General features: G+C 39.7%; 1 protein-coding gene across 2 annotated transcripts in view; it reads left to right on the top strand.

Annotated features, from left to right (window-relative positions):
* SORCS3 (sortilin related VPS10 domain containing receptor 3) overlaps window positions 1-16765 on the top strand; it is a 579951-nt gene that overhangs the window by 423870 nt on the left and 139316 nt on the right. For both annotated transcript variants that reach the window (XM_072805399.1, XM_072805400.1), the window contains exon 6: window positions 70-134. In XM_072805399.1, the coding sequence (XP_072661500.1) occupies window positions 70-134 (65 nt within the window). The remainder of the gene's footprint in view (window positions 1-69; window positions 135-16765) is intronic.

Genomic DNA, 16765 nt, shown 5'->3' with positions numbered 1-16765 from the left:
AATGCTTTCCCACTTTGTCACCTGCTGTCCATGTGGTCACTGAGCTTCTGTGTCTCCTTCCTTCCCCAGGTCGGTGGCTGGACTGGATAAGGAGGCAGACCTGGTGCACATGGAGGTGCGGACTGCAGACGGATGTGAGTGCTGACACGCCAGCCTAGGCCAGAGGAGATCTGCCTGCAGGTCTCTCTCCGCCCCCAATTTGCATTTTAATGGCTTGAGAAGATGAAAAGCCCTGAGCTCCATTACTGCCATATCCATCCTATTTCCCAGAGTAGGGGGAGAGGCCTCTGGTCCCAAGGGAGATGTTTCATGGAAATAAACCCTCAGTAATGAATTTTCTGGGGATGTGAGTTAATGTGATGAATTTTGAGGCTCCTGTTAGTAATTTCCTGGCATCTTCAGTGTAATTCGAATAGGGATGGCTATAGCTCATCACGGTATTTTGCATTCACAGGGTGAGTTGCAGGGGCTGCCAGCTTTAAAAATGAACCCTTCTTATAGTCAAGCTTACCAAAAAAGCAATTTTTTTCAAACCTGTTTATTCATTCATTCGATAAATATGTAGGGGTGGACCCTGTGTGCCAGGCATTGTTTTAGGCCCTGCAGATATAGTGGTGAGCAAACCTATATTGTTCTACAAACAAGCAGTAGAATCCCAGGATCTTGAACACGTGATCCCTTTGTACATTGTGCACCTGCATACATCTTGCATGGAATTTGACTGATGATGTATCATTTTGCACCATTTTAAGCATTTTTTTCCCAGAGTTGATCATATTACTATAAGGCTGTTCTCTACTCAAAAAAATCAGCTTAAAATCAACTTAAAATATATGAAATATGTGAAAATATGTGATCAATGTGAAATAGATAAAAATGTAATCAGCATCAATCAACAGTAGAGCCAAATAATCTATGGAAACAGTAGTGATGGGGGAATGCAGAAGAACAGGTGCCTGATTATGAGTTGGGGTCTTGGATTCTGCTACCCACCAACCATAGGGTCTGGGGAAATGTCCTCTGATCTCTGTGCTAAATCCCTGCATTGTCTGAGAATACTTATTCATCCTTGCCCTGTCCACCTCATAGAGTTATAGGCTGACCAAGTGGAGAGGGATGTTATAGAAATTCTACAACATACAAATGTAAAGAGGTTCAGTTTTAACCTGGCTGTGAGTGTTGGAGTATCTTTCCAGATACATTAACTAAAACTGCATGTGCTTTGTCCAAGAGAAACCTACTGTTTTTGATACCAAACACAGGTACATGCCAGAAACATGCATTTTGGGGAATATTTCATTTGCTTTTTTTTATTTTGTAAAAGGGTTAGAAGATAGCCAGCAACTGTTGTTATATGCCTGGCTGCTGAATACTCAATTTTTGTCTCTCTTTCTTTTTCTGTGTTATAATTTCTGTTATTTGATCCTTAAATGTAAGTCTCTAAAGCAGGCAAGGAGGTGGGATGGTCCACACTCTTAAAAAAAAAAAAAGTTTTTTAACAAGAAGAGCTATTTAAGATTTAGAAAAATAGGGGCACCTGGGTGGCTCAGTTGGTTGCATGTCTCACTCTTGGTCTTGGCTCAGGTTGTGATCTCAGGGTCATGAGATCAAGTCTCTTCACTCAGTGGGAGTGTGCTTGAGATTCTCTCTCTCCCTCTCCCTCTGCCCCTCCCACTCACTCATGTTCTTTCTCTCTCTTTAAAATAAATACATAAATCTTAGAAAAAAGATTTAGGAAAATAATACCACATATTCAAATTCACTGATCATGGGTAGTGAAGCTTGGGTTCAAAATTATATTATCTGACTCTTACTGCTGAGAAAGAAACTGGGGGAAGAGTGAGATATAGGGATGTGAAGGAGCAAGCAGAGCAGCAGCAGGAGAGAAGATAGAAGCTCTAAGATGACCACAGACCAGTTTTTGGTACAATTCTTGCCTTGGCATTATTTCCCATGTAAACCTTTTTATGCCTTAGATGTGATCTATGCTGGTTGTAGTATTTTAGAGTTGGTAAAACCTTGTAGGACTGCCTGACTTCCTACTTAGTGTAGGAATCCCTTCCTGAAAATTTCTGACAGTGTCTCCTCAGGTCCCCTGACTTCAGGCTTAATTAGACACATCCTTTTCTACTGCTGGGCAACTCCTATGTTTTGTTTTATTAAGGTAATTTCTTACATTAAGCTTAAACCTATTTTCTGAAAGCTTAAAAATTCTGATCCAAATTTGGATAAGGCCTGTGGTGCAGGACTGCTGCAAAATTTTATGAGATTAAAAATGTAAAACACATAGCATAGTTTCTGGCCCATTATCAAGAATCAAAGAAAGACAGAACTATAATAGGGATAAATGTCATGTGCCACACTGAGGTTAAAGTATAGTGTATGTGTGTGTATACATATATATATATATATATAGATTATGTTCCCTTTCCTCAATTTTTTTAAAATCAATTTTTCAATAGCTAATCTTCTTTAAACTTAGTGAGTTGGGTCCAACCCATGTTTATTTAGAAGATGCATATAACATGGCTGCATTAACCTGGAAATGTTGTATTTTACAGATCCTAATGCAATGCATGATACTTTTGTGCTATGTAGTGAGAACTTTCTTACTTATAAATCACACATACACACCCATCTTCATCCTCTAATCATCACAAAAAGACACAGCATGTATTTTATTTCCTTTTTTCTGATGTGGTAGTCTGAACTAAAATTTGCCCAAATTCGTGCAGCTAGCTAGTAACAGAATAAAGACTATAGCACAAAACTCTTAATACTCTAGAAGTAGAAGGGAACATCCAACAAAAGATGTCTACAAAAGACCTACAGTTAACATCATATTTAATGATGAGATACTGAATGCTTTCCCTATAAGAGTTCTAAAGAAGCAAAAGAAGTTTATTGACTCTTACCAACATATTCAACATCATGCCCAAAGTCCTAGCCTATGCAATAAAGGAAGAAAAATAAAATGCAAATGTACTTCATACAGATTGCAAAGGAAAAAATAAAACTATTATTATCCTCATTGACACAATTGTCAATGTAGAATATCCCAAGAAATATACAAAAATAAAAAGCTCCTAGAACTAATAAGTAGGCACAAATTCAGTGGAGAAAAGATGCTATTTTTAACAAAAGGTGTTGGAAAAAATTGGGCAGCCATATGGGGGAAAAGTGAAATTCAATCTATGATTTGCAACTATACAAATTTAATTCAAAAATGGATCATATTCCTACATGTAAAATATAAAATTATAAGACATATAGAGAAATGTAGAAGAAAATCTCCATGACCATAAGTTGGCGCCAAGAGAAAAATTGACAAAATAAAGAATTGATAAATAGACTTCACCAAAATTAAAGGCATTTGCTCTGCTGAAGGCACAATGAAGACACAAGGAGAGCATATTTGCAAATTGCATATATATATTTTTTTAATAATAAATTTATTTTTTATTAGTGTTCAATTTGCCAACATACAGAATAACACCCAGTGCTCATCCCGTCAAGTGCCCCCCTCAGTGCCTGTCACCCATTCACCCCCACCCCCCGCCCTCCTCCCCTTCCACCACCCCTAGTTCATTTCCCAGAGTTAGGAGTCCTTATGTTCTGTCTCCCTTTCTGATATTTCCTACCCATTTCTTCTCCCTTCCCTTCTATTCCCTTTCACTATTATTTGTATTCCCCAAATGAATGAGAACATATAATGTTTGTCCTTCTCCGATTGACTCATTTCACTCAGCATAATACCCTCCAGTTCCATCCACGTTGAAGCAAATGGTGGGTATTTGTCATTTCTAATGGCTGAGTAATATTCCATTGTATACATAAACCACATCTTCTTTATCCATTCATCTTTCACAAATTGTATATTTAACAAAGGACTTATGGCCATAGCATATAAGGGACTTTCAACAGCAATAAGAAACATCCCAATTAAAAAAAAATAGGCAAAAATTTAAATAGACCACTTTCCAAAGTAGACGTAAGAATGACAAATAAGCACATATAATGATGCTCACATCATTAGATATTAGGAAAATGCAAATTAAAACCATAATAAGATACCAATGCATACCTATCAGAATTGCTAAAATATATAATACTGGTAATACCAAGTACTGGCAAGGATGCAAAGCTATTGGGACTCTCATATATTCCTGGTGGGGATACAAAATAGTACAATAATTCCGGAAAAACATTTTGGCAATTTCTCATAAAGTTACATATGCCTTATGATTCAGCTATCTCTCTCCTTCATATTTACCCTAGAGAAATGTTATATTCACACAAAAACCTGTACACAAATGTCTGTAGCAGATTTATTAATAATCATCCAAAACTGGAAATAACCTAAATATCCTTGAATGGATGGATAGATAAACAAGCTATGCTACATCTGTAAGAGAACATAGATGAATTTCAGAGGCATTATAATTAGTGAAATATGTTAGTCTCAAAAGGTTACATACTATATGATTCCATTTATATGATCACATGGAAAAGACAAAACTATAACAATAGAGAAATAGATCAGTGGTTTCCAGGGTGGGGAAAATATTTCACAGGAAAGCAGCATGATGGAATTTTTCAGAGTAATGTAAATATTTGACTACCTGACTATGGTGGTGGTTGCATAAATCCATATATCTATTAACACTTTAGAACTATAAGCCAAAAAATTGCTGTGTATTAATTGAAAGAAGTTCATATTGAAAAATAATACTAATACTAATAATACTAATATTATATTAGTATTATATATATATATATATATTTTTTTTTTTAATGGTGCCTAGCTGGCTTAGTTGGAAGAGCATGCAACTCTTGATCTTAGGGTCACGAGTTCAAACCCCACATTGGATATAGAGATTACTTAAATAAATAAATATTTTTAAACTTATATTAATATAACTTATAGTGAGGGAAAACTAGAATACACAGTTCTTGGCTTCTAGTTCTTATCTTTCATGATTAATTACTTAACTTCTTGATCCACTTATTTCTTCTTTTATTCAACCAGCATTTATTTAAAATCTGCATATTCTGGTCACTGAGGGGACATAGAGGTGAATGTGGTATTATCATTACCTCAGGGAAGTTGTAGACTAGCTGGGGAAACAGATAAGGATTTGAGTAATTCTAGCACAATCTGACAGGAACATTCATAGACTTGAAAATATGTTGAGTTACAAATGGGAGTATGGCTAATAGTCTCAGAAAGTTGGGGGAAACTTCTCAGAAAGACAAAACTGTTAAATCTGGCACTTCAAAGATTAGAAAGAATTTATCAGAACATTCTGATAGAGAGGAGAACCTCACATGTGCCTAGTGTTCACCCATGAAGAGTGGTTTGATTATGGTCCATGGCTGTCAAAGATAGAGGGACAAAAGGCTAGTAAAGGTATGCTGGGGAGGTCCTGTGAAGGAATGGTTAGGTAGCTCCCTGAGCCGTGATCCACATTGGACATCACGCATCAAAGGCCATTTTTACCTTTATAATGGAAAGTTACAATTGTGATTTCCCCAGCTGTGACCTTAGGTACGGATTGTACTAGACAATATCACTTGGTTGTTTCAAGTTCCTTTCTCTCTGCCTCTTCTGTTTATGTTTCATGTTTAAGCTATAAGCAGCTGCTAGAGGAAAAGCTAGCACCCATTCCAGCTTATTTAGACCACAACACTGAGCATTTCTCCTGATACTGCTATGTCTCCATCTCTGGAGCACAAGGCAGCTTTGCTATGTTTCCCTAAGTCCCTCATCCTGCCCCACTTGGCTCCTGACTCACGAGATAGAGAAGGGGGCTGGTTTGTGTTTGACCTCCTTAATTGGGACAGGGAAGAGGAACAGAGGGTGGCATCTGTGATGAGACCAGTGACATCCTGCACCCTGTATTCCCTAAGGAATAGTGCATTGGTCAGAGACGCTTATTAGTCACTTGCAGCTCTGTGTCCTGATCTTTTCTTGCCTGGTCACTCTGTGCTCGCTGAGGTATCTTGTACTTTCTAACTGCCAAGGCAGGGAGATGGGCCTCAGCAGAGTGCTGGAAGGAGCACACTCTCCAAGCCCTGGCAGAGGGTTAGACAGTCCTGGAGTGGGGGTAGGCACCAGAATCACTACCATCCCTCCAGCTCTGTCTCTTTGGGGGCCATATTTGCAACTTATGTTTACCCTTTTGAGGAGCAGGGAGAAATGGTCTTTCTTATTTTATTTTCTTAAGGTTTTATTTATTTATTTGAGAGAGAGAGAAAGTGAGAGAGCATGAGTGGAGAAGGAGGGAGGAGGGAGAAGGAGAAGCAGATTCCCTACTGAACAGGGAGCCTGATACAGGCTCAATCCTAGGACCCCAGGATCATGACCTGAGCCAAAGGCAGACACTTAACTGACTGAGCCACCCAGGCACCCAAGAAATGGTCTTTCAGATATTTATAGGCAAACAAACTGGGAGAATAGAAACCTAGATCTTAATTCCAGTTTTTTTTTTTTCACTGAGAGGCTGTGTTTCCAGGAATCAACTAAAATTCCTGAGGTTGCTGTCCCCTCATTGTAAAATGAAACAGAATTAATAATTTACTCATTTTTCTTACTAATTCTTTTAGAGGATATTTTCTGAGCATCTACTGGATGCTAATCATGACATGGATTTCTAGAGATATAAAGAGGGAATAAAACATGGTCTCTGCCCCCAAAGTCTGTATTCTAAAAGGGAATAAGCAGATGAATGACCCGCAGTTCCTGAATAGCCTTGTCGTAGTTATACACAAGACATGTTAGGAACTCACAGGAGAGATTACTTCTTTATATTTGATATATTTGAAGCCAGTTGAAACTTAGATTTTCTAGCCCTTTTGTTTTGTGATTCATATGTTTAAAAGGAAAATAATTCTCTGAGAATCTTACAAGAACTAGTAGAGCTTAGATAATTGTTACTTTTCCCTCCTCTGACTTTCCTTTGTTATTCTACCTTTTTTTTTTTTTTTTTCCCATGTTGGAGAGCCTGTTCCTTCATCAGCCTATTTCAGGCCATTTACCCCAGTTTCTGGATCTGCCAATTACTGTTTTGCAAATTACCCTCAAAGGTGCTTTGAGCAGTAAAATTCCATTCTCTGTTTCTTTCCACAGCAGCATAGTTCCTATGGCCATTTCTCTCAACTTCTAGCATTCATGATCCTCTGGCAACCTGTTCCCTGATTCCTGGGATCCACCCCAGAGGTTTTGGGTTAGATGGTCTGCTCTAAGGAGTCTATGTATTGCTAAGCACGCTCCCAACATGATTCTCATCCAGGTAGCCCACTCACAAACACTGCTTTAGGGATCCCTGACCTCAGATAGTGCTGGGATTACAGCACAACATAGTTATATCCTCATAAGTGTGAAGAAAGAGCCTTAGTGTTGGAGTCTGGAATTACCCTGCTGTGAAAAATGCAGAAACTGGGCTATCACAGGGCTGGAACAGTGAGAACATATAAGGAGGGCAAGCACGTCTTTGTTTGCCACCTTTCTTTCCCTTTGCCTCTCAAGACAAAAATCACAATAAATCATAGCTCATTATAAGTGTTTTCCAAGTCAAGATAACTTCCATGTGTCTAAAACCATGTTATATGTTGAGATGAGAGGGAGAGGTTCATAAGTAGTAGAAAAAAATGGTTTGAAACCCATAAGGATGTTCTGAGAATAGAAACAAGATATGGTTATGAAACAACAATTAAATGTTACTCTGTGTAGTCCCCAGAGCAAGACAGGGATGTGGGCATTCATACAAATAACATTGTAGAAATGTGTGTTTCCTATTTATTCACTCTCTTACATTCAATCCACTGAAATGGAGCACTTCCCACATATAGAAGACAGTGGTTCTCAAAACCTAGCATTAGTTATAATCACTGGGAGAATACACACACACACACACACAACACGGGGAGGGTGGTCCTGGACATTGGTCCTTTATAAAATTGTCCTAGTGGTTCTAAAATGCAAGCAGGGCTGAAAACCACTTCACCAGATCTGAGCTTCCCCAAATGTAGCATGCATATGAACCATCTGGAGAGTTTGTTAAAACACACATTCCATATACTGATAAGCTCCCAGGTGATGGCTGGTCTGTGGACCCCACTCTGATCAGAACTGCACTATGCGAAGTTGTGAGGGATATACAGTTAAATAGGACACAGCTAGGACTGAGAAGCACACAGGAGAGGGGAGCGCAGATAGATACACAGATTGTTACTGTGATATAATGTGCTGAAAGCCACTGATTTCTGATCTCATGAAGAAAGTGCTACAGGAACCCAAAGGTAGGATATCCCAACAGCCAAGGAGACTGAGGGCCACACAAAAGAGGCTGTGGTTAAGTTTCATCTTGGGAGATGAGTTGGATTTTCATTTTTTAATAAAAATTTTTATTTAAATTCAATTAGCCAACATATAGTGCATCACAAGTTTCAGACGTAGTGTTCAATAATTCATCAGTTGTGTATAACACTCAGTGCTCATCACATCTTGTGCAAGATGAGTTGGATTTCCCCAGGAGGATGGTAGAAAGAGGGATGGGGACTTGTGCTGGCCAGTGTGGCAGCCACCTTATCACAAGGGGTTCCTGAGTACTTGAAATGTGCTGTCCAGATTGAGGTGTGGCATGTGTGCAAAACACATACCAGGTTTCAAAGACATGCTATGAATTAAAGGATGGAAAATAGCTTATTAATAATTTTTATATTGATTCTATGTGAAATCATTATATTTTGGATATTTGGGGTTATTAAACTATGTTACAATTAATTTCACTTTTCTATTGACTTTTTAGTAAAGGTTATTTGCAGCTCACATTGTATGTCCGTTGGACAGCACTACTCTAAACTAGAGGGACTGCAGGTGAGCAGCACAGAGGGTGGCTTTTCTGTACCGTATGTGACATCAGCCATCCTTTCTCTCAATCTGGATCCCACACACCAGATATAACCCAGTAAAACTAGTCTCTGTTCTTGTTTTGATGTAGGAGTCTTCACTCTAGCCCAGTCTTATTCCTTCTTTTTGGAAGTCAGACTTCCAGATTAAGCTGAAGCCACTGAATTAGCTGTTGGCCTGGCAGGGCTTCATCAAGGCAAAGCCAGCTAGTTTGGTTAACAATGTGTGAAACCAATTTCTGCCACGCAGTTCTGGATTCAAATGACTTTTTCTCCCATTGTCTTCTGGAAATCATTTTTCTTAGAATGTCCCCTGTGAATTCTCCCTACCATTACCCCCTCTCTGACATACTCTTAACCAACTGAGCTACCTAGGTGCTCCTTGGGGTACTCTTTTTTTAAAAAGATTTTATTTATTTATTCATGAGAAACACAGAAAGAGAGAGGCAGAGACATAGGCAAAGGGAGAAGCAGGCTCCATGCAGGGAGCCCAATGTGGGACTCGACCCCAGGACTCCAGGATCATGCCCTAAGCCAAAGACCGACACACTCAACCCCTGAGCCACCCAGGCTCTCCCTGGGTACTCTTAATTGTTCACTGAACTGAGACCTGACTCACTGCAAATTTTACTCCACAGTAACACCTTTGTTAGCATCCTCCATCCAAAAGAATTGGGTGTCAATAGAAAGAGCATCATCTTGGTGCCATAAGGGTTGAGTTGAAGAATTAACTCAGTCACCTAGAAGCTATTAGACCTTGGAGAACTTTCTCTTTTTTTAAGATTTTGTTTATTTATTCATGAGAGACACAGAGAGAGAGAGGCAGAAACATAAGCAGAGAGAGAAGCAGGCTCCCTACAGGAAGCCCCATGTGAGATTTGATCTCCCAATCCTGGGATCACACCCTGAGCCAAAGGCAGACACTCAACTGCTGAGCCACCCAGGTGTCCCCCTTGGAGAATTTTCTTAACCTTTCTGTGATTGTTTATCTTTCAGTGCTTTATATACTTGAAAAAAACTAACAAATATAAGAAACATTTTTATTAGTTATTAGTTTTTTCATCAATGGGCTAACAGGTGTTATTGTAGAGTAAGATTCACAGTGAGTTAGATCTCAGTTCAGTGAACAATTAAGAGTACCTCAAGGGGCACTTGAGTAGCTCAGTTAGTTAATTGTCTGATTCTTCATTTGCTCTCAGGGTTGTGAGATCAAGCCCTACATTGGACTCAGCACTCAGTGTGGAGTCTGCTAGAGATTCTCTTTGTCCCTCTGTTCCTCCTTTTTCTTGTGCTCTATAAATAAATAAGTAAGCAAGTAAGTAAATAAAATCTTTAAAAAAAAGAGTATCCCAGAATGGCAAGGGCTACTGTATGAAATAATAAGTTTCTCTTCATTAGAAATTTTCAAGCATAAACTATCTGGACATATCATAGTGACGTTGTAATAAGTGAACCTGGATATAGGCAGAAAGTTTTTGACATCTAGGCACTCTTGATATTTCTAGAATCAAAACCTGTAGCACATATGCCACAATTTCTTGTCCTGGTGCCACCTTTACCTGTCATTAATCAATCACTGCACTTTCTCACTGAGCCAAGATAAAGTCCAGCATTTCTTAATAGACTCCAGGGAGTCATAAGTAATCAAATGGGCTTGGCACACAAGGCAAAACTATTAATACTACTGCCTAAACTTTGGGTTCTAGACACACAGAATATTGACTCTTAAAGAGCCTTGGATTATTGACTAGTTCAGTAATCTTAAACTGTCTAACTCCAAGCTCTAGCAGTGTTCTAAGAATTCAGAGGCCAAGATGGGGATGGAGTGTGGGGTTAAGTCAGCAGGATTGCAGAACTCTTGACATCCATTCAACTAGAGCAGATACACTAAAATACACTTTTTGTATTGAGAATATAGAATTATCTTTAATAAGAGGTTTCAGGATTTTCTTTTTTTTTAAGTTGAAATAGAAAAATTGAATCAGTTTCAAAAAAAGCACTAAAATGTGTAACAATTTTCCCACTGTCACATAGATAACCAGGGACAATGACTGAACAAGAACATGGATTCCGATCTAATTCTCAGACTGACTTTTCTTCCATGGTTCAAATACATAATGGTTGGGTTAGTTGGTTCTGGTGTCAATATGCCTGCATATCAATCCCAGCTCTGTCATTTCCTGGAAGCTGTGAAACTCAGGCAAATCACTTGTTGTGCCTCAGTTTCCTCATCTATGAAATGTGGATGATAATAATTTTAACTTCTTATTGGATTGTTGCCAGAATTAAATCAGTTAATACATGTAGCTCCTGCAATACTGGAAGCCAGAGTGCACATTCAAAAAATGTTACTTCTTATTGTTTTCATCATCATCATCATACTCATCATCATTGTAATCATTGTCATTGTCATCATCATTATTGTCTCACTGTCATCATTCTAGCATCATTGTCATCATTGTCATGTCATTATTGTCATCATTGTCATATCTGTGATCATCATTGTCATTATTGTCATCACTGCTATTATCATCATCATTGTCAGTTATCACCATTATCATTGTCATTATCATCATTGTCCTCATCACTCTCATCATCATCCTCATCATCATCTAGTCATCATTATCATCATTGTCATCATCACTGTCATCATCACTATTATCATCTATTCATCATTGTCATTATCACTATCATCATCACCTAGTCATCATATTCAGTCAGGGTCAGTTTATTTGGCAATTGGAGTGAAAGGAGTCCTGAATGCCGTATCAAGAATCCTAAGATACTCAAGATCACTGTGACTTGTAAATATCTATAACTACCAGAATCCCCCTGTGCCTTAAGAAAGCAGGAGACACTAGAATTCTCCTTTGGGCAATTAGAAGTTTCACAAAAACTCTACATCCATAAGCATAATTAGGCAGGAATGGAAGCTAACTTTTTAAATTATTTGATTTGGTTTTGGTACCTACTAGGTCTCGAGAGCTGTATAGGCATTTGCAGCAGTGTGATGTCCTGCACACAGGTTAGCCCCACTCCTAAATCAAGGAAAAGGAGGCTTATGGAAGCCAAATAACTTTTTAAAGTTTCCTGGAATCTGTTGGTTTTTACTTATTTGTATCACAGAGTTAATATTATTATTCAAAATAAATAACTCCTGAGTATTTCTCTAAGAGAAGACCTAAGAAGATGATTTGCTTTTTGTTCACAATTTTAATGTACTTTTTCAAATTTTGACAACATATGTATTACCTAAAGGGATAGGAGTTGAGTGAATTATGGAAAGTTTCTTTCTCTGAGGTGGCAAGAGGCCAGATGGCTAGGATAGTTTGAATATTTAGTACTCTCAAAGGCAAACCTTTACAAGTCACAGGATCATTCAACATAACAAAAAAATGTATGTTTTTAATGTAACTCAATTAACTAGCATTTATTGGGGCTTTGTAAAGTTAGCTTGGGAGACAAACAAAAATGACTAAGACTTTATTCCTGTTTCTAAGGAGGTGACACTTGGAAAAGTTTGACAGAGAAAGAAATACTGGATGTAGATGAAAGAGAAGCTTGCCTTGCTGGATGGGTGCAGTTAGAGGCTGCCTCCCTAGGCCCTACAGAACTCCTGGCAAAAATATAGTTCCTTAGGAAGAAAAGAAGGCTAAGGATGCCACATTATCTCCTTCATTCTCTCTGTGCATATTCCCCAGTTCTCAGATCTTCCTTTGTCCAGTGCAGAACCCAAGGCAACGTTCACTTGTGAATATCCCATGTCCCTCACTGGTCTTGGATTCTTCTGAGAATGTTCTCTACTTGCTGAACTTCAGGGAGTGCCTGATACCCACAGTATCACTGTACACCTTGACCCAATACAAAAATGAATGAATCAGTTAAAGACCACCCCTTCTCTCTGTGTGAGACCTTTGGCCCAACATCTGCTATGTGGGAAGGCATCAAGGCTGGGTGCCCTAGGGAGATGCCCTTCGCTAAGGGGTCTGCTAGTGCTAGAGCTAATTCAAACAGGGCTAGATATTTTGAAAGTTACTGAGTAGATCCTTCTATTCACACTGCGGGGCACAAAGCCTTTGACTTTTGGCTTTTCTAAGTGGAGCAGTGACTACACCAGCTCTTCGAAATGCATTAGGAAGACGTTTGACATTTAGAAATACATTCATCATCAGGGTAATGATTGACTCTCAACCACAGGGGAAATCACTCTCTAATTTTCTTACAGAGATATCCAAATGAGTTCTTCATTCAATCTGGTCTTTCTAGTTTTTCATTTGAGAACGTTTCAAAGAAAAAGATAGAAAATAAAAGTTTGAGAATATGGATTAATCAAACTTAATCCATTAACATGTGATTATACCGTGCCTTACATGAGCTTTGCCTATATAAAAGATCATTGTAGTTTTCACTCCCTTTCTAGGAATTCCTTTCTCATGGACTACTCCATCTTGGTTAAATACAGAAGTTGCCACCTCCACTAGGTCCTCCTTGGTTATTCCAGCTGAAACATATTTTGTTTTCTGTTTTTTTGTCTGCACACCCAAAGCACTTCAATAAATTAAACAGTGATATAAATTTGGAATATGACTTTACTAGTAGGACCTGTAGTATGGTGCTTTAATTCTCCATAGTCAAATCGAACATTAGTTTTATTATTTGAAGGTATGAGAGATACTGAGTGGTAAATTTCCTTCTCTTTTCATAACAACAAAGAGGTAACATATACTAATCTTTTAAAATGTATCTAACAATGTGTTAAAGCATTTTTCGTACATAATCTTATTTAATCCTGATCACAGTCCTTGGAGGAAAATGCTAACTCATGAACATTTCACAGATGAAGAGCTGTGCTACTTAGTTAAGGGTGATCAGCAAGTAGTGGGTTCAGGACTTGAATTCAGTCCATTCTAGCTTCAGAGGCCTTGCTCTTAAACACTATGCTATACTCAAGAGCCAGACCTCTGCCATTTTATCAGACATCTGGTATTATTAAAGGAAAATAAAAGGACCACAGGTGTTAGAAGCCTCGTTTGGGATTCAAGTTAAATGACAAATGTCTTTCAGTTTCATCTTCGAATCTCCATGACTGTATTTGGCCTCATTTCAGGATAATGTCCAAAGCCCAAATTTGAGAGCTTTCAGAAATGTGAGTTCCTTGGTGTCCTCTGCTCACCTTTGACACCTAGAGTCCTTTGTCACCCTCAGTCACTTCCATCTGGTGGCCAGGTCTGCCTGGTAATTTACTCCCCCCATCTCCCCCATTCTGGGTTGTCACCAGGCAGTGGGTGTCATAGTACTTACTATCATGTCACTATGTTTTAAACAATTTAAAAGAATTGAGACTTCTAATGTCTGAGTCCAGCTAAAGACTACAAGGCCCCTGAATTTTAAGTGGATTTGAAAAATTCATTTTAGAGCTGCTTTCCTGTTAAATTGGACCTTTCATTCCATGCTGGGCAGTTGCAAGCAGGGGGAGAGCCAAAAAGTAGGATGAGTTTGGCAGAATAGCTCACCTGCTGTGGGCCAAAGTTTAGGTAGGTTTTGATTTTGTTTGGGGTGGCCTTAAATACACTTGATTCTTTTTTTTTCAAAGTGTCCAAATGTGAGAGTGAATAGTAAATAGACAGGGGAAAATGAGCCTGTGTGGGGGGACAAACAGATGTCCTCCTGTGTGTACCTTTGATTAGCTGTATAAGGAGTTTTCTGAGACACTGGCTGGCAATAAGGAGGCAGGTTGTCTTGTCAACACTTGTGGTTTCTTTATATGTATTTACTACAGCTTTTCCCTGGGTTTTAGTGCCTTATTCTAGGAGAAAATTACTAAGGCTTTGTGGATCCAAGAGTATTCCTAGTGGGCAGGCCACAGGCTGCACGGCACAGCCTGGGCTCCTTGCCTTCCCTTGCCCTCTCAGCCAGCAGTGGAAAGCCAGCCCACTCTTGGCTTTCTCTGCAAACAGAGACAAAGGGAGGAAGGCACAGGCGGGCCCTACTTACAGAATGGTGAACAAGCTGGTCTTGCTTATGGGTCAGGAAAGAGTGGGAAGAGGGTTTATGTCTTCTCTGGAGAGGTAGGTGGGAACCAAGTTACAGAATAGAGATGGGAAATGAGTGGCTCCTGGGGCTTGTTTGGTTGTAGACTTGTTTGGCTTTACAGTGTTTGGCCTGTACCCTGTTTTAAATTTAAAATAGCCATCATTTTAAAAAAGATTGTATTTATTTGAGAGAGAGGGCGAGCACACACACACACAGGCGAGGGAGGAGCAGAGGGAGAGGGACAAGTAGACTCCCTGCTGGGCATGACTGCAGATGTAGGGCTCCATCCCATGACTCTGAGATCAGAACCTGAGCTGAAATCAAGAGTTGGATGCTTAACCGACTGAGCCACCCACGGGCCCCTAGCCATCAATTTTTTAAAAAATCAGACAATTTCACACCTAAAAAAGTAGGGACAGTTAGATTGATTACAAAACACCAAATCTCTTATTCCTACACATCAAGCTGGACAGTGAGCAGTTTCTCCTTGAAGAGCCCTGTGTCAACCATTTTGCTGTAGTCCCCACCACTCCACAGTGATCCCCGACCCCGAGGCCATGTGCCAGCTGCCATTTGCCATACTCACTCAGTTCATTTTACCCCTACACATTATTTGTCTTGCTCCTTAGGCATTTGATTTTATTAAGCTTCTTGTAAAAAGCCTTCTGTTCTACAGGAGGATGTCTGGGCTTTGTCCCAGGGCACTCAGAACTGTTTGGAAGCCAGGAGAGAGAAGCTCAGATTGCAGTTTTAAAGATGACTCTGGCTCCTTGCCTTGGGCCTGTCCAGTTTTGGGTCCATCCCACACATTCAGGCCAGTGGTGAGGTAGATGCAACAAGCCACACAGATGGGCAGCACTCGTCCCAGGCTGGTGGCAGGGCTTGTGGAGAGAAGGGGAGAGACTCTGGAAGCACTTCAGGAGCAGCATTGTCAGGGCTAGGAACTGGCTGGGTTATTTGGCACCTGGAGGCAAGAAAACCGGAAGGGGCCACATGAGTGGCTCAGTGGTTGAGCATCTGCCTTCGGCTCAGGTCGTGATCCCAGGGTCCTGGGATCAAGTCCCGCATCAGGTTCCCCATGGGGACCCTGCTTCTCCCTCTGCCTGTGTCTCTGCTTCTCTCTGTGTGTCTCTCATGAATAAACAAATAAAATCTTAAAAAAGTAAAAAGAGTGAAGAGGCTTGTGCTTGTGGGCAGATGATACGAATGCTGACGGAGAGAAGGATGTTGGTGTTTGACATGCTCCAAGTAAGAATGCCAACAAAAATAGACTGTTCAGCTATGGATGTTCAGGAAGCAGGAATATAGCACATAATGAATTCATTTCTTACCCAACTATGTTTCTTTATTAAATGAGCATAATGTTTATAAATAAATGTGTGAAATAGCTAGCCACAGATAATGTGAGTCACCTCCTAGGCAGCAGGTCCTCTTTTTTTTAAAATTTTTTTTTTATTTATTTATGATAGTCACAGAGAGAGAGAGAGAGGCAGAGACACAGGCAGAGGGAGAAGCAGGCCCCTTGCACCGGGAGCCCGACGTGGGATTCGATCCCGGGTCTCCAGGATCGCGCCCTGGGCCAAAGGCAGGCGCCAAACCGCTGCGCCACCCAGGGATCCCAAGCAGGTCCTCTTGAATCGAAGATCTGTCTCACTCACTGCTGTTTCCCTAGTACCTGAGCAATTCCCAGTATGTTTTGTGTGCACGAGACTCATTGAAACCATTGGTAAATTAATTAATTAAGGAAAAACGGGAATAATTTTAAGTACTTGTGTTTTAAACTCAATTGTTATAAATTTTTGCTTAGTTAAGACTTTTGCCT

The sequence above is a fragment of the Canis lupus genome, chromosome 29 (genome assembly GCF_048164855.1).
Source record: "Canis lupus baileyi chromosome 29, mCanLup2.hap1, whole genome shotgun sequence".
Lineage (NCBI taxonomy): Eukaryota > Metazoa > Chordata > Mammalia > Carnivora > Canidae > Canis > Canis lupus.
The sequence above is the reverse complement of the archived record's forward strand: the minus strand, read 5'-3'. Positions and strand labels throughout refer to the sequence as shown.